Below are 20,820 nucleotides of genomic sequence, written 5' to 3' on the forward strand. Positions count from 1 at the left end.
GATGGTGGCGGTGGTGTACTTCCCCTTAGGGCATTCTCTTCAGCACACATGTTTCTCCCTTGCCTAACTCCTTGCCAGCGCCCTTCCTAGGGAGACAGTTGTATACCTTGCGTGCACTTAAACGTTTCCTCTGCTTTTATGCTTCTTCTAATAGGATTGGGAGATGAGAGGGAGAGAGAACCCTGCCCTTGGAAGTTTGTAATGTGTGCATTTCAGTTTTCATTTACCTAGTGTCCCACCTAAGAATGACTACTACTTCATTACTAGTGTGCTAGCATCTACAAGGATAGGTATAGGCAGATGGGATTTCTGCCCTCTGGGAATTTAAAGCCTATAATAGGTAGCATGGTGACAGGTAAATGCATAGAGAACAGATAAACCTGAGGCTGAGCACATCAAGCCCCATGTGGTCCTTAGACATAGGCAAGGGTGCAACCATGGGATTTTCTCAACATGTAAGAAATCTCTTAGGAGTAAGTTTGGTCTGGAACCAGGAGCATAGTTATTCTAAACCCCAAGCCACATACTGCATAAATTATTCTCCTTTCTCAACATAAACAGAAATGGAAGATGATAAAGGATGTACATCTAGATGTAGTAATAATGGTCTTGTAGTGATGTATGTAAAATTGTCTAGATGCTAAATCAAGACTCTAGAAGGAAGAATTTCTGAAGTGTTGATGGAAGAAAAAAGCTCAGACTATCAAAGAAATAAGTAAACATGAGTCAGGAATCCTAGATTTACTTCAATTCTTCTTCTTTTTTTAAATATGTAATAAGTCTATGCAGATCTAGGGATTTGAAATGTAATAATTAAAACCAAATCATATGTATTTTTAAATTTGTGGATACTTGGAAAGTTTTGCTCTATTGTCCTAATTTAGTTCTCATTTAAAAAAAAAAAAAAAACAACAACAACTGATTTAACAGTAAGTATTTTCTGGGCACCTATTATGTGCCAGGCACAATTTCTAGAGTCTGAGGATATAGCAGTGAACCGAACACAAAAATTCCTATCCTCAAAGAGCTTAACATTACATTCTTGTAGGCTTGGATGTGCATGCTGAGACAGACAAAACAAGGTAAAATTTAAAAATATATAGTGTATTAGAATAATGGTATGCTTTGGAGAAAAAGCAGAGAAGAAACATTGATTATTGAGGTGCTACAGTTTTGAATAATTTGAGAGAACCCCTGGAGGTGGTGGATGTGGTTTGGCCTATTATGCTGATAATCTGAAGGAAGAGTGATCCAAGTGCAGAAAACAGTATGGGAAAGGGGCCTGAAGCTGGTTGTGGTTCTGGTTGTGGTGCTGGTTCCCAGCAAGGGAAAGCAGCAGTGAGAAGCCCCATAAGAAGTGTGGAATGGAGTGTAGATGGGGAAAAAAGCAGGGCTAAGGGGAGATTGCAGACACCAGAGATAATCATGGGAATTCTGGCTTATATTGGAGTAGGGTAGGAGCAGGGGTAACATGATCTGACTTAAGGTTAGAGGAACTCTGAATCTAAAGTTGTCAGATTTAGCAAATAAAAATACAGGACACCAAGTTAAATTTGAATTTCAGGTAAACAATATTTTTTTTAGTACAAGTGTGTCCTGGGCAATATTTGGGAAGTTCAAATTTGAGCATCCTATATTTTATCTGGTAAACCTATAGAAGAAGGAACTTAAAGTGGACAGATTCTGAATATGTTTGAAGGAATCATAGTATCTGCTGACAGACTGGATGTGAGAAGAGAGTCAAAGAGGACTCTTAGATTTTGGCTTGAGCAACTAGAAAGATGGAGTTGCTGTTAACTGGAATAGGACGACTGTAGGTGGAGAATGTTTTGGGGGAAAAAATGACAATCTTAGTTTTGGACATGTTGGTTTGTGGTGCATATTAGTCACCCAAGTAGAGACGTCAGGCCAGCACTTGAATATAGGAGTCTGAAGTTCAGGAGAGGGGTCTGGGCTGGAGGTAACAATGTTGGGTGTTGTCAGCTAATACAGGCATTTACCAATTCATACATCAATTTTTTGTGTGGAAAATTTCAAACATGTCAAGTAGAAATCATTGGATGAATGAATGCCAATGTACCCATCACCTAGCTTCAACAATTATCAACCCAGGGGTAGTCTGTACCCCTTTCCAGGTCCCCTAATCCATCTCTGTTATTTTAAAGCAAAACAAAAGTTTTGGAGATTATTTTATTAATTTAAAATTTATGTATGTATAAAAGATAAGGACTCTGTTTTTATCATAACCACAATATCATTACCACACTTAAAGTAACAATTTATTGATATCATTAAGTAGCTAGTCAATGTTTAAATTTTCTTAATTGCTTTCTTATAATTCAGTATCCAAACACATTGTATTTGGTTGGTGTGGCTCATAAATCTCTTCTAATTTATAGTCTCCCACATCTCTTTTTTTTCTTGCCTCTTATGCTTTAAAAGAATATGATCATTTAAACTGTAGAATTAACCCCTCTGGATTTTGCTGATTCCATTCCACTGGTTCTATTTAACCACTGTATTTTCTGTATACTGGTCCTTACATCTAGAAGGTTAATTAGATTAGGGATCAATATTTTTGGCAAGTATACTTACTTCTTTGGTAATGCTTGGCACCTCCTGTTGAACCTCAAGAGGCTCATACTAGGGCTGGTTTCTGTCTTTGTGAATAAAAGGTCAACTGAAGGATTTAGGTGTTTTCAGCCTGATCTATTCATTATAAAGTTTCCTATTACCTTTCACCTCATGGTTTAAACAGCCATTTATGATCATTGTCTAGATCCATTATTTTCATTGCACCTCCAAAATGGTAATAATCTAATTGTACCATTCATTCTGTGTTTATTAGCTGAAATACTTCTATAAAGAACATTCTCACATCTATATGTTGGTTACTTTGAAGTGCATCTTCCTAGAAAGGTAAGAGAAACGATTCTTTTGTCTACCCTACCAGCTTTCAAAATAATAAGGTGGTTGCATATCTTCCAAAGTGACTGATGAAGGTTTTAAAAACTATAAATTTAACAGAGGGAGCCCTTTAAGCTAGCTCTCCAGTAATCTTTGGCCCTGGTAGTCTTTGATAGCTTCCTTGTTCTCTGGGACTAGATATCCCAGACTCAAGTTGTACATTTTCTGCCCCAGAACTGGTTCCTTTTAGTGGTGAATGGTATTTCAAGACCAAAAGCTGGGTGCTAAGATTGTACATCAAGAATTACTAATAATTTTCTATTTATTTCAGACCTAGGATTATAGGGTTTTTGCTTAACCTTATTTTGTATTTCTATCTCTTTTCTCATACACTGAAAATTTTTATTCCCAATGACTACATTAATATATTATTGATTTGCTGTATTCTGATAGATGCTACATGTATATATGTATGTATATTACATGTATGTCTATATATATGTATATTATACATATATATGTATATATATATATTTTTTTTACTAACTATGATTACTGAAAACAAATACACAGATTCCTTTACTGTTCATTTTGTCTTTAGGCTACACTTCACTAGAGATGTGGTATCAAATTATCATATTTAGAGGCACAGGAAATAGACCCTTCTTGTGGGGCTCAATAACCAACTTGTATGTTCCATTTTGCTCCTTTGTAGGAATTGCTTGGTTTTCCCCATTTTTTAATTTTGTTTTGTAACTATGTGATTATATGTACTTATTCTAAAGTTGAAACTGTAAAAACTGCTACAGTTGGAGAAGTCTAGTTTTCATTTCTAGCCTCTCCACCCTATCTCTGCCCTCCAAGGTAAACGTTTTTGTTGGTTTTCAGTTTATCTATTTTTCTTATCTCTCTCTTCCTCCTTGCTTTTCTTCTTTCCTTACTTAAAAAAAATAAGCACATTGCTATGTGTGTATATTTATTTATATTCATGTTCCCTTGACATTTTTGGATGAAATATTGCATACCACATACACTATTCTTCACCTTACCTTTTTTTTTTTTTTTTTCTTTGTGCTTAGCAATATTCTGGGAGGTCACTCCCAGAGTATATTGAAGTATATCTTATATACACAAGAATATATATTCCTTTTAACAGTTCCATAAAACTCCATTGTATGAATATACCATAGTTTGTTCAACTATTCACCAACTGATGGGTATTGAGTTGTTTATGGTCTTGCTATTACAAATGGTATTGTATTGAAGAGACATGTGTATATATAATTTTCTATTTCTGTCAAAGTATTATTGGCATAGATCCCAATCCTTAGAAGTAGGATTGCTGGATTAAACAGTAAATACATTTTTAAATGTTCTAGATAGTGCCAAATTCTCCTCCACAGAGGCTTCCCAGCAGAAGTGCTTGAAAGTGCCTCATTCCTTCCAGCCTCAGTAACAGAGTACATTATTATACTTGCATTTTACCACCTTTATACAAAAGAAAACAGTCTCTATGATTAACGAATTTTTTAATGTTTATTTATTTTTGAGAGAGAGAGAGTGTGTGCAAGCGCGCAGGGGAGGGGCAGAGAAAGAGGGAGACACAGAATCTGAAGCAGGCTCTAGGCTCTGAGTTGTCAGCACAGAGCCTGACGTAGGGCTTGAACCCACAGACTGTGAGATCATGACCTGAGCTGAAGTTTCATCAGCTTTCCCTCTGGTTGTTTTATGATTTCATTTTTATATTATCTCTGATCCATTTGGATATTTTGTAGTGTATGGTGAAAGGATTAGATCCAATCTTAATCTTTTTTCATGTAGTTATTCAGTTATCCCAACTCTACTTTTTTTTTTAGGTTTCTTTATTTTGAGAGAGAGAAAAAAAGGCAGGGAGAGGGGGAGAGAGAATCCCAAGCAGGTTACTTGCTGTCAGTGCAGAGCCTGATGCAGGGCTGAATCCCACAAACTGAGATCATGACCTGAGCTGAAATCAGGAGTTGGATGCTTAACGAACTGAGCCACCCAGGTGCCCCTAAAGATTTTTTTTTTAATGTTTTAACATTTATTCATTAAAAAAATTTTTTTTAATGTTTATTTTTGATTGAGAGAGATAGTGCACGAGCAGGGAAGGGGCAGAGAGAGAAGGAGACACAGAATCTAAAGCAGGCTCCAGGCTCTGAGCTGTCAGCACAGAGCCTGACGTGGGGCTTGAACCCACAGACTGTGAGATCATGACCTGAGCTGAAGTTGGATGCTTAACCAGTTGAGCCATCCAGGCACCCCATAAAGTTTATTCATTTTTGATAGAGACAGAGTGTGAGCGGGGGAGGGGCAGAGAGAGACAGGGAGAGACAGATCTGAAGCAGGCTCCAGACTCTGAGCTGTCAGCACAAAGCCTGACTCGGGGCCCGATACCATGAACCATGAGATCATGACTTGATCTGAAGTCAGATGCTTAATCGACTGAGCCACCCAGGCACCCCCTAAAGATTTTATTTTTAAGTAATCTCTACACTCAGTGTGGGGGGTCAAACTCACAATCCTGAGATCAAGAGTCACACATTCCACTGACTGACCCAGCCAGGTGCCCCCAAAATACCTGTTTCTGACACAGAGGTAATGGGAATTTTCACCAATTGAATGGGAATATAGTTGCTGAAATGTCTTCATCCATATATAACAGTCACCAGTAAAGTCATCTTTGGGGGGAAAGTTATACTTAACCTTTTAAATTAATATTCCTCTCTTTTCAATAGGACTAACCATAAGAAATGAATTTTAACGTCTGGAATATCAAAGAGATGCTCAGTATTCCCTCAGGTTCTGGGTAAGTTATATACTCTGATACTTAATGAAGGTCTTATAGTTGTATTGATTTCATTGAAAAAGGCTACCTTTCCTATTAGTTTATTAGTAATAGGGTGACTTCATACAGCTTTTTTCCCTTCTTTTCCCTTCACTGCTACACTCTCCCTTATTTGTCTTTTTCCTTTTGCCTATTTTCTTTTCTTTTCTTTTTTTTAAAGTAGGCTTCACACCCATCATGGAGCCCAGTGCAGGGCTTGAACTCACAACCCGGAGATCAAGACCTGAGCTGAGATCCAGAGTCGGATGCTTAACCGACTGAGCCACCTAGGCGCCCCTCCGCCTATGTTCTGATGATAAAAGCAATGTCAATTTAGCTATTTGTGTTAATTGAGCAGTGGCTCTGTGTCCAGAACTAGGCCTCTGGAGTATGAGGCCTGTAAGAATTAGAAATGGCCTAACAATCTAGAAACTGACTTCAGTTGGAGTGATTTCTATTGAAACAGCAAGGATCAAATCAAGACAATGTTTAGATACGTATTCATTTGTGTGGTACCATTTGTAGGTACTGTGGAGTTAAGAGCTACTCCAGCTGTTGACAAGGCTCACTGAAATACTGCCCCTTCTACTACTCCACTGAGGTACTTATATTGGTGTCCATCAGCCATGCAGTGGACTTGCCATTGCTAACTTGGTGGATGTGCCCCAGAATTAGTATATATTTAAGGGATTTTTAATTGCTTTTGGTATGCTTTTATTATTAGTTTCTTTTCTTTCTAATACCTTCCTGAAGACAGTTATTAATTCAGCAAAACCTAGAGCATTGTGCTTTTTATTTCTCAAAAAGAAAAAAAATGCTTTCAGTTGATACAGAGAAAATCTTTGTTAAATTCCAGATCCTGGCTTTAAGATGTAAATCCTATGTGGTTTCTGGAAGCTCACAGTTTTTTTTTTATCCAGCACAGCTAATTATTCTCTTTAACCTAAGAGGGGAGTCATAGAGAGCTATTTAAGCTATTTTGAGCAATGATTATGCAACCCATATTATAATATATGCGTGCAGCCCATTACCTTAGCTAATCTTAGAAAATGGTTCTATGAGTGAAAATAATTGCTCTTTCCTGTGCTGAATTATTAGAGTTTCTTTTTGTCTTGCATTAGTATATGTTGGCTTGGATTATGTACTTATATGCTATGTAATTACTTTAATTTAGCTTTATTAAAAGGAATGATTTGTGTTTGTGCATTTTAATAAAAAGCATGTTTTTTTAGGTTACACAACAGCATTAAGTAACCCAAGTTGTTATTGAGATGTTTCTTTTTTTTAAATGTTTATTTATTTACTTTGACAAGGAGAGAGAGCTCATGCAAATGTGCACAAGCAGGGTAGGGACAGAGAGAGAGAGGGAGAGAGAGAATCCCAAGCAGGCTCTGGGCTGCCAGCACAGAACCGGACTTGGGGCATGATTCTACAAACTGTGGGATTATGATCTGAGCCAAGATCATGAGTTGGCCATTCAATTGACTGAGCCACCCAGGTACCCCCATATGTGAGGTTTAAATGTATATATCTATGGGAAGCAAGTTGGAAGTCCACAGCTGGAAGTACTTAGAGCAAGCAAGAATAAGACACTAAAGGTGTGAAAGGGAATACCACCTTGTTTCAAAAACAATTAAAAAAAATTTTTTTCAACGTTTTTTATTTATTTTTGGGACAGAGAGAGACAGAGCATGAACGGGGGAGGGGCAGAGAGAGAGGGAGACACAGAATCGGAAACAGGCTCCAGGCTCCGAGCCATCAGCCCAGAGCCTGACGCAGGGCTCGAACTCAGGGACCGCGAGATCGTGACCTGGCTGAAGTCGGACGCTTAACCGACTGCGCCACCCAGGCGCCCCTCAAAAACAATTTTTAATGGATCCTCCTGTGCACAAATCTGAGTTGATCATATTCTTCAGTCTGGATGAGGCCTATTAGTCTGATGGACTGCCATAACAAAGTACCCTAAACTGGATGGTTTCAACAATAGAAATTTATTTCCTCAGTTCTGAAGATTGGAAGTCCTAGAACCGTATGCCAGGCAGATAATTTCTTATGAGGGCTCCCTTCCTGGTTTCCAGACAACTGTCTTCTCTCTGTGTCCTTACATGAAGGAGAAAGAGAGAGGTGTCTGAGTGGCTCAGTTAGTCAAGCATTCAACTCTTGGTTTCAACTCAGGTCATGATCTCACAGTTTGTGGGTTCCACCCTGCATTGGGCTCTGCACTGTCAGTGGGATTGGGATTCTCTCTGCTCTTCCCCTGCTCTCTCTCTTTCTCTCTCTCAAAGAATAAATATATAAACTTAAAAAAAAAAGGGGGGTGCCTGGGTGGCTCAGTCAGTTAAGCGTCCAACTTCAGCTCAGGTCATGATCTCACACTCTGCGAGTTCGAGCCCCACGTTGGGCTCTGTGCTGACAGCTCAGAGCCTGGAGCCTGCTTCAGATTCTGTGTCTCCCCCTCTCTCTGCCTCTCCCCTGCTCATGCTCTCTCTCTCTCTGTCTCAAAAATAAATAAAAACATAAAATTAAAAAAAAAAAGAGGGGTGCCTGGGTGGCTTAGTCAGTTAAGCATCCAACTTTGGCTCAGGTGATGATCTCACGGTTCATGGGTTCGAGCCCCACGTCAGGCTCTGCTGGCAGCTTGAAGCCTGGAGCCTTCTTCATATTCTGTGTCTCCTCTAGCTTCCCCTTCCCTGCTTGTGCTCTGTCTCTGTCTCTCAAAAATAAATGAACATTAAAAAAAAATTTTTTTTTTAAAAGAGAGGGCAAACTCTGGCATCTCTTATTGTAAGGACCTTAATCTCATCATGAAGGCCTGCCCTTATGACCATGTCTAACCCTAATTACCGCCCAAAGACCCCATTTCCAAATACTATCACCTTAGGAATTAGAACTTCAACATAGTAATTTGGACACAAATATTCAGTCCATAACTAAGTTGTCCTGTGTTTTTTCTGTTATGATTCCCACTCTCCCTCTAATTCTGGTCCCTTCCTTCCCTGTAGGCATACTCTAAGAGAGTTAATGAGAGTTCTGTACACTTCTATACACTTAGTTACATACTTGTTTGGTGTGCTATGATGTATATTTAAAAGGTTATATAAATGATATGTGAGTTCATTCAATTTTTACTCTCTGTGCTCAAAATTACATTTTTGAGACTTATCCATGTGGCTATATGTAAATCTAGCTTATTACTTCAGACTAATGCATCAGTTACTTTATTCCCTTAGTGATTAACAAATTCAACTTTATTTAAAGTTTAATTATTTATTTATTTTGGGAGAGAGAGAGAGAGAATATCCCAAGCAGGCTGACACTATCAGCACGGAGCCCAACATGGGGCTTGAACTCACAAACTGTGAGATCATAACCCAAGCTGAAATCAAGCATTCAATACTTAACAGACTGAGTCACCCAGGCGCCCCAATAGATTCAACTTTTTGAAAGATAATGTTCTTTTAATCCCTAAAGATTTCAGGAACTTTGATCTCCAAAATGGTGTCATAGCCCACAGTGCTCTTGTACCACAAGTAATAGTGTCAGTCCTTAATGTTTGAATTTCCATCGGATTGTTCTTAAGTTGCTATAATCAAAATGTCTGACATTCAGAATTACTTTGTGTTTCTTTGTGGGTAGTACTGGCAGTGTGCAGGGGATTAGATCAGAACAAACTAGTACTCTGCCCAGGATATTCTGAAATGAATAGTTGTGAATTATGATTTCATTTGTTCAGGATGTTTGTCTACTTGCTATACTTTTCTTTTCTTGCTTAATTTCAGGACCACTAATTCCTCTAGCGGGAATAATAATCAGACTGATCACTCCAGTCTCAGTGATTCCCAGTTCCTCTTTGGATCACAGTTCTGTCCAGAAAGTTCAGAGACGCTGTCAGCACCCTTGGACTCTGTTGTCTACTTGAGACACCCAAAACAGTCACAACAGAATTCTCTGGACGTGAGTCTCATTTCCACAGTTGCTCTGCATGCATTTCATAGTCATTATGGAGATAAGCTATAAAGACTTATTCTGTTGGATTGTTTTTTAGATTTATACATCTCTAAGGATTACTCTCCTAAATGGATTTGTGCTTGTTTGGTAATTCAGTACTCCGGTAGTCTTGGGGTCAAATTTGGTAGTCTGAAATGGAAAAAAATATTAATTTGCAGTTTCTTCTATTACTAAAGCAATATAGAATATTGCCAGTACCTTGATCCTCTTAGAGGGAGCCAAATATTGCATGATATTTAAAAAAAAAATTTTTTTTTAATGCTTATTTATTTTTTGAGAGAGAGACACACACACAGACAGGGGTGTGTGGGGTAGGGACTGAAAGAGACAGAGACACACAATCTGAAGCAAGCTGCAGGCTCTGAGCTGTCAGCACGGAGCCCGATGTGGGCCTTGAATTCACAAACTATGAGATCTTGACCTGAGCCGAAGTCAGATGCTTAACCAACTAAGCCACCCAGGTGCCCCTGCATGACATTTTCTAAGACATACTATTGTTTGTGAAAATTTCATAAGAAAGAAGAGCTTTAGAAAAATAGGAATAAAGTAACATAAATTTTATTTTATATGGACATTTTTTCCTAAGAAACTTTAGATGCTTTGTGGATTTTAGTCTATTATGCTACATTATTTCCTTGAAGAAGGACATGAGGATTCTGAGGACTTGGTTAGTGAATATGGGCCAGAATCAAGAATAGAGTCTTGTGAGTCCTCAATTTTCTGAGCCCAGCCTGTCTTCTTTAGTGGGTCAGAAATATTTTTACATATTTATTTATTTTGGTTTAAAACTAGATTTAACTTTATATACAGACTTAACCTGCATCAAACAGAGACTCCATGGATAAGATTAAGTCAGTGCTTTAAGATAGTAGAGTATGCTCTCAGATAAGTATTTCGATACAAAAATTGGTACCCAGTGATATGAAGGAGTATATGTACTCCCTGAATGTTTCAGAGTAAGTGTTGCCTCAAATGCAGGAAATGGCTCACCATATGCCAGCATGCCTACTGTCCAGTCCATGTGAAATTTATTATGTTTAGTTCAACAGTAATTGAGTTAACCTATTAATGTGAAAACTTTAACATATCTCAGAGACAGCATAAATAATTCAGTTATTGCCTTCAAATTTGTGCAACTGATTTTTTTTTAAGTTATTCAAAGTTTATTTTGTGTGTGAGAGAGAGAGAGAGAGAGAGAAAGAGAGAGCAAGCGGAAGACGGGCAGAGAAAGGGGGGGGGAGGGAGAGAGAGAATCCCAAGCAGGCTCCACACTATCAGCACAGAGCCTGATGTGGGGCTCAGACTCACAAACTGTGAGATCATCACCTGAGCCGAAATCAAGAGCTGGATGCTTAACCGACTGAGCCACCCAGGCACCCCTGTGCAACTGATTTTAAGCCATCTTAGCTGATATTTTATTTTTATTATTTTTTTAAAGTAGGCTCCACACCTGACATTGGGCTTGAATTCATGACCCTGAGAGTAAGAGTCACATGCTCTACTGACCGAGCCAGCCAGATACTCCAATTAGCTGATATTTTAAATATCTCTGTGCTGGTAAGGCATGAACCTTATTAATAAAAAGAGTTTCTTTAATATGATTTTCTGATGAATATGGAATAAAAAGGAAATACTACATGCCATGTTGTTTTTTAATGTTATTGTTTACACTTAAATGTGACTATATTATGTAGAAAATAGTGAATGCTATAAATATTTGCATGTATGAAATGCTATGATTTTTTCTTCATTTAACAGAGTGAACCAAGTATTTTCACAAAATACCAGACAAAACCCCAGCTATTTGGGGGAAATACAAATGATAGAGGCTTATTTCCTCTTCCTTTGTCAGTTGGAAAATCAAAGGGCCTCTTGGAACAATTTGAGGAGAAAAAGAAAAGGGCAAAAGACAAATGTGACAGGTATGCAAACCTTTCAAGTGGATGTGACAGCTCATCTTTTCTGAAGGAAACAGAAAATGGAATATTAACAGTCAAGTAATTCTATTTTAGCATATTAGCACTCTTGCCTTTATAGCTCAGCTAATAATTACTCTTTATTTGCTTAGTTGTCAATGTGACTTATGGCAGATTTGAATATGGCTGCCACAGTTCTGGCCCCCCTGAAAAGGACTTCTTAGAGAAATACAATATTCAAGTAATGATGTTTATTCTGCCTAAAATTCTGCCCTTTTATCTTTTCAGATCATCACAGTTGGGAAATCAGATAAAAGTTGTTTTATGGTTGGGCACCTGGGTGGTGTAGTCAGTTAAGCATCTGACTCTTGATTTTAGCTCAGACCACGATCTCACTGTTGGTGAGTTTGAGTCCTGCATCAGGCTCTGTGGCTGATGGCATGGAGCCTGCTTGGGATTCTGTCTTTCCTTCTCTCTGCCCCTCCTCTGCTTGTTCTCTCTCTCTCTCTCTCTCTCTCTCTCTCAAAATAAATAAATAAACAAAAAAATGTATTAAGGGGTGCCTGGGTGGCTCAGTCAGTTCAGCATCCAACTTCTGCTCACATCATGATCTTGTGGTTTGTGACTTCAAGCCCCATGTCAGGTTCTGCTGACAGCTCAGAGCCTACTTCAGATTCTGTGTCTCCCTCTCTCTCTGCCCCTACCCTCACTTGCAGTCTGTCTCACTCACTCTCAAAAATAAATAAACATTAAAAAATATATTTTTTTAAAAAGTTGTTTTTGGGGCGCCTGGGTGGCTCAATCGGTTAAGCGTCCGACTTCAGCTCAGGTCATGATATCACGGTCTGTGGGTTCGAGCCCCACGTCGGGCTCTGTGCTGACAGCTCAGAGCCTGGAGCTTGCTTCGGATTCTGTGTCTCCCTCTCTCTCTGACCCTCCCCTGTTCATGCTCTCTCTCTCTCTGTCTCAAAAATAAATAAATGTTAAAAAAAACATTTAAAAAGTTGTTTTTGGCACAAAAACAGACACTCAGATCAATGGAACAGAATAGAAAACCCAGAAATGGACCCACAAACATATGGCTAACTAATCTTTGACAAAGAGGAAAGAATATCCAATGGAATAAAAACAGTCTCTTCAGCAACTGGTGCTGGGAAAACTGGACAGTGACATGCAGAAAAATGAACCTGGACCACTTTCTTAACCATACATAAAAATAAACTGAAAATGGATGAAAGACCTAAATGTAAGACAGGAAGCCATCAAAATCCTTGAGGAGAAAACAGGCAAAATCTCTTTGACGTTGGCCGCAGCAACTTCTTACTTAACACTTCTCCGGAAGCAAGGGAAACAAAAGCACAAATGAACTACTGGGACCTCATCAAAATAAAAAGCTTCTGCACAGCAAAGGAAACAATCAGCAAAACTAAAAGGCAACCTACAGAATGGAAGAAGATATTTACAAATGATGTATCAGGGTTAATATCCAAAATCTATAAAGAACTTCTCAAATTCAACACCCAAAAACCAAATAATCCAGTGAAGAAATGGGCAAAAGACATGAATAGACACTTCTCCAAAGAAGACATCCAGATGACCGACCGACACATGAAAAAATGCTCCACATCATTCATCATCAGGGAAATACAAATCAAAACTACAATGAGATACCACCTCACACCTGTCAGAATGGCTAACATTAACAACTCAGGCAACAACAGATGTTGGCAAGGATGCGGAGAAAGAGAATCTCTTTTGCACTGCTGATGGGAATGCAAACCGGTGCAGCTACTCTGGAAAACAGTATGGAGGTTCCTCAAAAAATTAAAACTAGAACTACTCTACGACCCAGCAATTGCACTACTAGGTATTTATCCAAGGGATACAGGTATGCTGTTTCGAAGGGACACATGCACCCCAATGTTTATAGCAGCACTATCGACAATAGCCAAAATATGGAAAGAGCCCAAATATCCATCGATGGATGAATGGATAAAGAAGATGCACACACACACACACACACACACACACACACACACACACACACAAAATAGGGTATTACTTGGCAATCAAAAAGAATGAAATCTTGCCATTTACAACTATATGGATGGAACTGGAGGGTATTATGCTAAGTGAAATTAGTCAGAGAAAGATAAATATATGACTTCACTCATATGAGGACTTTAAGATACAAAACAGATGAACATAAGGGAAGGGAAACAAAAATAATATAAAAATAGGGTGGGGGACAAAGCATAAGAGACTCTTGAATATAGAGAACAAACAGAGGGTTACTGGAGGGGTTGTGAGAGAGGGGATGGGCTAAATGGGTAAGGGCCATTAAGGAATCTACTCCTGAAATCGTTGTTGCACTATATGCTAACTAGCTAACTTGGGTATAAATTTAAAAAATAAATTAAATTAAAAAAAAAGTTGTTTCAGGGTCAAGAATGTAGCACATGAATTTTTTTTTCCTTTTTCTTTCTTTCTTTCTTTCTTTCTTTCTTTCTTTCTTTTTTTTTTTTAATATGGAATGCTTCACGAATTTGCCTGTCATCCTTGTTCAGGGACCATGCTAATCTCTGTATCATTTCAATTTTAGTATATGTACTGCTGAAGTGAGCACAGCCCATGAATTCTTTAAAAAGCTGATGCAGGCTATTCAGGCTGATTTTCTCACTTTGAAATGTTGGTATTTTTTTAAAAATTTTTTTTTTAACGTTTATTTATTTTTGAGGCAGAGAGAGACAGAGCATGAACAGGGGAGGGCAGGGAGAGAGGGAGACACAGAATCGGAAACAGGCTCCAGGCTCTGAGCTGTCAGCACAAAGCCTGACGCGGGGCTCGAACTCACGGACCGTGAGATCATGACCTGAGCCAAAGTCGGATGCTTAACCGATCAAGCCACCCAGGCGCCCCGAAATGTTGGTATTTTTTAAAAAGATTTTATTTTTAAGTAATCTCTATACCCAACATGGGGCTGTAACCCACAACCCTGAGATTGAGTCACATGCTCCACCAACTGAGCCAGCCAGGTGCCGCAACATGTTGGTATTTTTTAAGATAGACCCGGGGCGCCTGGGTGGCGCAGTCGGTTAAGTGTCCGACTTCAGCCAGGTCACAATCTCGTGGTCCGTGAGTTCGAGCCCCGCGTCAGGCTCTGGGCTGATGGCTCAGAGCCTGGAGCCTGTTTCCGATTCTGTGTCTCCCTCTCTCTCTGCCCCTCGCCCGTTCATGCTCTGTCTCTCTCTGTCCCAAAAATAAATAAACGTTGAAAAAAAAAATAAGATAGACCCTAAATTTTACATATAGTCTTAAGTTTTTTTTTTTTTTAATGTTTATTTATTTTTGAGAGAGAGAGAGAGACAGAGCAGGAGCAGGGGAGGGGAAGAAAGAGAGGGAGACACAGAATCTGAAGCAGGCTGCAGGCTCTGAGCTGTCAGTGCAGAGTCCCATGCAGAGCTCAAAGCCACAAACTGTGAGATGACCTGAGCTGAAGTCAGATGCTTAACTGACTGAGCTACTCAGGCACCCCTTATTTGTTAGTTTTATATTTACTCATTTACCTTAGCAAATACATGAGATAAATTAGGGCTGCTATATTAATTTGTAAATAAATAAGTTGAAGTCACTGAGGATATTGTTCATTTTTGGGTACTAAGTTATCAGGGCAACATCTTTACATATCATGAAATCCTAACTTTCAAGCACAGATATACTTTATTATTTCTGTGACAGTGAAGATGTATCACTTAGTGTCACCACTAGTATTTTTATGTTGAAAGAGCCAGAATTTCTTTAAAAGTTCTTTTGTTTTTAATTTTTTAAACATTTTTTTTTGAGAGATAGCATGAGTGGGGGAGGGGCAGAGAGAGGGAGACAGAATCTGAAGCAGACTCTAGGCTCTGAGCTGTCAGCACAGAGCCCAGTGCAGGGCTCAAACCCATGAACCCTGAGATCATGACCTAAGCCAAAGTCAGATGCTTAACAGACCAAGCCACCCAGGAGCCCCTCTTAAAGAATTCTTAGACTAAGTATCCTTTCTCTTGAATACCTATCTTCCTTTAGTGAGAAAAGCAAAATGCTCTATTTGGAGTGTTTGATTCTATTGGTAAATCAACATTTTCCAGACATTGAGAGACTTCTTTCCCCTAGGAATTCAGGCTCTAGGACCCTACCAGTTTCTCAGAGGCCCCTTTTGACTATGGTAGGGTACTGCAGAGGAGAAGCTATACTCACTTTCTTCTTCAAATAGATCAGTGTTAATTTTTTTCCCTTTGGGCATGGGATTATATCTTATTTGATTAAGATTTCTGCAGCAGGGGCAGGCTGGCCAACTCATTTGGTAGAGCATGTGACCCTTCATCCTGGGGTTGTGAGTTTGAGCCCCATGTTGGGCCCAGAGATTTTTTTTTTATTTATTACTTTTTTAAATGTTTATTTATTTTTGGAAAGAGAGAGAGACAAACAGACAGCATCCAAGCTGGGGAGGGGCAGAGAGAGAGGGAGACACAGAATCTGAAGCAGGCTCCAGGCACTGAGCTGTCAGCACAGAGCCTGACATGGGGCTCAAACCCATGAACCGTGAGATCATGACCTGAGCTGAAGTCAGACACATAACCAACTGAGACACCCAGGTTCCCCAACAGAGATTACTTAAAAAAAAAAGATTTCTGCAGCTAAAAAAGGTTTTTTGAAATGTGAAGTTTATTTCGATATTTTCTTCCTTCCTTGCTCACTCTCCCTATATCATTTCCTTTTTTTTTTGTAGTGAAATGAGTTTCTGTTAACAATTATTTACAAGATAGCAAAAATATATATAACATTTATACAGAGAGAACAAATTATGAGGACTCTGAAGAATCTCCATGAAAAAAATCAAGCTTAAGATATTGACTATTATGTAGGCAACAAAAATCATAATTTTAATAAATTCTGGCAAAAATAAGACCCAAGATTCTAGATTTTAGATTTTTTTTGTCAATAAGTGCTTGTCAGAAATGTGGTAAGAATGGGGTACCTGGCTGACTTAGTCAGTAGAACATGCAACTCTTGATGTCAAGGTCATGAGTTCAAACCCTATGTTGGGTGTGGAGCCTACTTAAAAAAAAATGTGGTGAAAAGGATTGAGAAATTTTTAAATGAGAGAAAGAAAGCATCCGCTGTAAATATGGAAACAGGAAAGTGATAAGACACGGTGCAGGATTCAAACATAAGAGATGCTACAAACTTATATGACATGGATTTACATATTGTGTTTTGAAAATACATATTTTCCCAAACTTATAGAAAGGGCTTATGGAGGGTAAGAAATCTCAAAAGAAGCCTAAGCTTTCAGATTGCATTTGTTACAACTCTTTTGGTGACAAATAAAAACTCACCTCAAACTAGCTTTGACAAAACAGAGGATATATTAACTCTTTTAACCAATCTGGGAAGGACAGGAAATGAAATCAAATCAGAATCTCTTTTCTGTGCTTCTCTGTCCATCTATTCTTTGTTCTTTCCTGTTAAAGACCAGCTTCCTACCAACACAAAGAATGGGATTCTTTTTCCATTGTTTGAATTTGAAAAATCCTAGTGGAGGCTTCTGGTAGGCTTGCTTACGTCATAGGGGTGAAAGGAGGGAGGTGTGACTGGAAATCCTCACCAGAACCACTTTTTGGATGCATAAAGAATCAGTTCCCCATTAAAGGAGGACTCTGGGTACACCAGTGGATGGCCATTACCCGGATTATTGTTTTTTGCCTGTAATATTTGAGAAAACAGATTAGTCTCATAACTAATGAATCACCTAAGAATGACAAATAGATTATAAAAATAACCATGTTCTTTCAATAATTGTTGATTACCATAGTGAGATTCTTTCATTCATTCACTAAATAAACACTGTGCTGGGCCCAGTACTACAAACTTGTCTTTGAAGTTGTTAGTCTGGTTAGGAAAACAGGCATTTGTTGGATAAATTATACAATTAGACCAGAGTTATTGTTTGTAAGCAATAGAAATAAGTTCATTTCAATGGAAAAGGAATTTTTTAAGAGAATATTTGAATGGGTTGTGGTTCTGGGTATGACAAAGTAAGCATACTCCATCCCATCTCTCCCAATGAATGCACCCAAAAGCCCTAAATACAGTTCATGTGGCATTTGAGGACTATGAAAAGTAAATGGTAGCAGGTAGATTGGGGAAGGAAACCTGAATTCAAAGTATGAAAGTTCTGGCTTTGAGTTTCCTGGGGTTTTGTTTGTTTGTTTTTTAAATGTTTATTTATTTTACTTTGAGAGAATATGTGTATGTGAGCAGGGGAGGGGCAGAGAGAGAAAGGGAGAGAGAGAATCCCAAGTAGGCTTCACATTTTCAGTGTGGAGCCTGATGCGACGCTTGATCCCATGAACCACGAGACCATGATCTGAGCAGAAATCAAGAGTCGGACACTCAACTGACTGAGCCACCCAAGCACCTCTGTTTGTTTGTTGTTGTTGTTGTTGTTTTAATTTTTTAACATTTATTTGAGAGGCAGAGAGAGAGAGAGAGAGAGAGAGAGAGTGAGCGAGCAGGATTGGGGGAAGGGCAGAGAGAAAGGGAGACACAGAATCCGAAGCAGGCTCCAGGCTCTGAGCTGTCAGCACAGAACCTTGAATTCACAAACCGTGAGATCATGACCTGAGCCGAAGTCAGGTGCTCAACCCACTGAGCCACCCAGGTGCCCCTCTGTTTGTTTGTTTTTAAGCAAAATTTAAAATGCTTGCTCTGCAACAATCACTGTTAAGAGAATGAAAAGATGAACTGCTGTGCCAGTACAGATTCTCCTGCCCACTCCTGTCCAGTGTAGTAGCCAATGTCATCCTGTACACTTTTACCATTACCCTGGAGCTCTATCTTCCTTCTACTGGAGCCACAGCCACTAGAGAGAGAACTCACGGTCTTTTTCTCCTGACTCCTGGTCTGCAAGTTATATGTGAGAAAAGAACCTAGGCTAAGAAAGCAAGTCCCTGGCACTTCAACCTCTAGAGGAAAAAAGAGGCTCTTCTCCCCAGGATCCCTAACCTGAGGAACTACTTAAACAGAAAATAGAGTCAGATACAAACCAGCCTAAAATGAAGACTCTGGACTTCCTACTCTAAATACAAAGTTGTAAATGGTGTAGTAGAGCCTGCATCCAAATGCTTTGAAGGCATGAGGATTGGCTCCCACCTCTGACTGGGAGAGTCTATCCAAAGGAGCACATCTAAGCTGAGTGGGAATTTTGGGCAGAGATCTTGCCGTCTGTCAGATTCTCAATCGTGCCTTTTGAATCAGCTTACTCTGTGAACCACCATTAACAACGTTTTATATAACTCTGCTCTATTTTTATGTATTTAAAAAAATAAAAAATGGTATCATTTCCTATGGACTGTTTTTCAATCTGCTTTTTAAATTCAGTAATCTTTAACAATTATGTTTCTGTTTCATCTACAAAATCATTTCTAATGATTTCACTGTATTCTATCATATAGACCTTTCAAAGGTTATGTTTTAAATATTTAATACAGCATGAGAGAGTGCCAAGAATACATGATGGGGAAATATTAATCTTTTCAACAAATGGTGTTGGAAAAACTGGATCCATATGCAAAAAAATGAAAAAGGACTTTTATCCTATACCATGCATAAAAATCAACTCAAAATGGATTAAAGACTTAAACATAAGACTTGAGGCTGTAGAAATCCTAGAAGAAAAACATAGGTAAAAAGCTTCTTGACATTAGCTTTCTGAATGATTTGTTGAATATGATACCAGAAGCACAATCATCAAAACCCAAAATAGACAAGTGGGATTACATCAAACTAAAACATTTCTATGCAGCAAAGGAAATAATCAGCAAAATGAAAAGGCAGCCCATGGAATGGTAGAAAATATTTGTAAACCATATATCTGATAAACTGTTAATAAATATATAAGGAACTCCTACAGTTCAATAGTGTAAAAACAAATAGCCCAGTTAAAAGATGGCCAAAGGAACTGAATATATATACACATATGTAAAGAAGACATACAATGGCCAACAGGTGTATGAAAAGGTGCTCAACATCACTAGTCACCAGGGAATTGCAAATCAAAACCACAATGAAATATCATCTTACATCAATCAGGATGACTATTATAAAATATTTGTTTGTTTGTTTATAAGTGTTGGCAAGGATGTGGAGAAAAGGGAATTCTTATATATTGATGGTGGGAATGTAAATTGGTGCAACCCCATTTCTAAGTATATGTCCAAAGGAATTATATCAGTATCTCAAAGAGATATCTGCACTGCCATATTCATTTCAGCATTATTTACAATATGCAAGAGATGGGAGTAACCTAAATGTCAATCAGTGAATGAACAGATAAAGAAAAAGTGGTATATACATATAATGGAATAGTCTTCAGCCTTAAAAAAGAAAGACGTTCTGTCACTTGTGACAATATGGATGAACCTGAAGGATGTTATGTTAAATAAGTCAGACACAGAAGGACAAATACAGTTGACCTTTGGACAACACAGGTGTGAACTGTGCAGATCTGCTTATATGCAAATTTTTATATTACAGTATTGTATTTTTTCTTATGGTTTTCTTAACATTTTCTTTTCTTTAGCTTACTTTATTGTAAGAATATAGTATTATTCAGTCAGTATGGCTCAGTCAGTTCAGTGTCTGACTTTGCTCAGGTCATAATCTCTCAGTTCGTGAGTTTGAGTCCCCCATGCAGTTTATGGGTTTGAGTCCCCATCGGGCTCACTGCTGTCACTGCAGAGCCCAGTTTGGATCCTCTGTCCCCCTCTGTCTCTGCCCCTCCCCCTTCAAGGTCTTTCTCTCAAAAATAATAAACATTTAAAAAATACAGCTTGAACACTCACCATTCAGAACAAATGCTGACTGTAAGCAATTGATACAGCTATGTCTTCATGCGAGGTTGCTGTCAGCTCTGCATGTACTATAATTTACTTAAATACATTGTTATTGAACATCTCAATAAGCATATTTGGTTCAATAAACTTCGATAATTTTTTTAAATAAAGATCATTCAATTTGAATGGATTTTGAAACTGCATTAAAAACATTAGCTAGGTAAGCTCCTTGAAGGTAGGGAGTTGAGTTTCACTCCACATCACT

General features: G+C 38.5%; 1 protein-coding gene and 1 non-coding gene across 3 annotated transcripts in view; one reads left to right on the forward strand and one right to left on the reverse strand.

The window, feature by feature from the left end:
• The window catches only part of IHO1 (interactor of HORMAD1 1), a 35,781-nt gene that overhangs the window by 721 nt on the left and 14,240 nt on the right, over positions 1 to 20,820 (forward strand). Inside the window, exons 1-5 of one of the 2 annotated variants that reach the window (XM_040445350.1) lie at positions 937 to 1,082; positions 2,849 to 2,919; positions 5,664 to 5,734; positions 9,532 to 9,706; positions 11,519 to 11,682. In XM_040445350.1, the coding sequence (XP_040301284.1) occupies positions 5,679 to 5,734; positions 9,532 to 9,706; positions 11,519 to 11,682 (395 nt within the window). In that variant the 5' untranslated portion in view covers positions 937 to 1,082; positions 2,849 to 2,919; positions 5,664 to 5,678. Of the gene's footprint in view, positions 1 to 936; positions 1,083 to 2,848; positions 2,920 to 5,663; positions 5,735 to 9,531; positions 9,707 to 11,518; positions 11,683 to 20,820 lie in introns of those variants that run through there. The other variant, XM_040445349.1, reaches the window with a different exon arrangement.
• LOC121011308 (U6 spliceosomal RNA) lies at positions 14,199 to 14,302 on the reverse strand. Its single transcript, XR_005781561.1, has one exon. It is a non-coding gene; the product is annotated as a U6 spliceosomal RNA (small nuclear RNA).

The sequence above is a fragment of the Herpailurus yagouaroundi genome, unplaced genomic scaffold, assembly GCF_014898765.1.
Source record: "Herpailurus yagouaroundi ecotype Mexico unplaced genomic scaffold, PumYag 193, whole genome shotgun sequence".
Classification (NCBI taxonomy): Eukaryota; Metazoa; Chordata; class Mammalia; order Carnivora; family Felidae; genus Herpailurus; species Herpailurus yagouaroundi.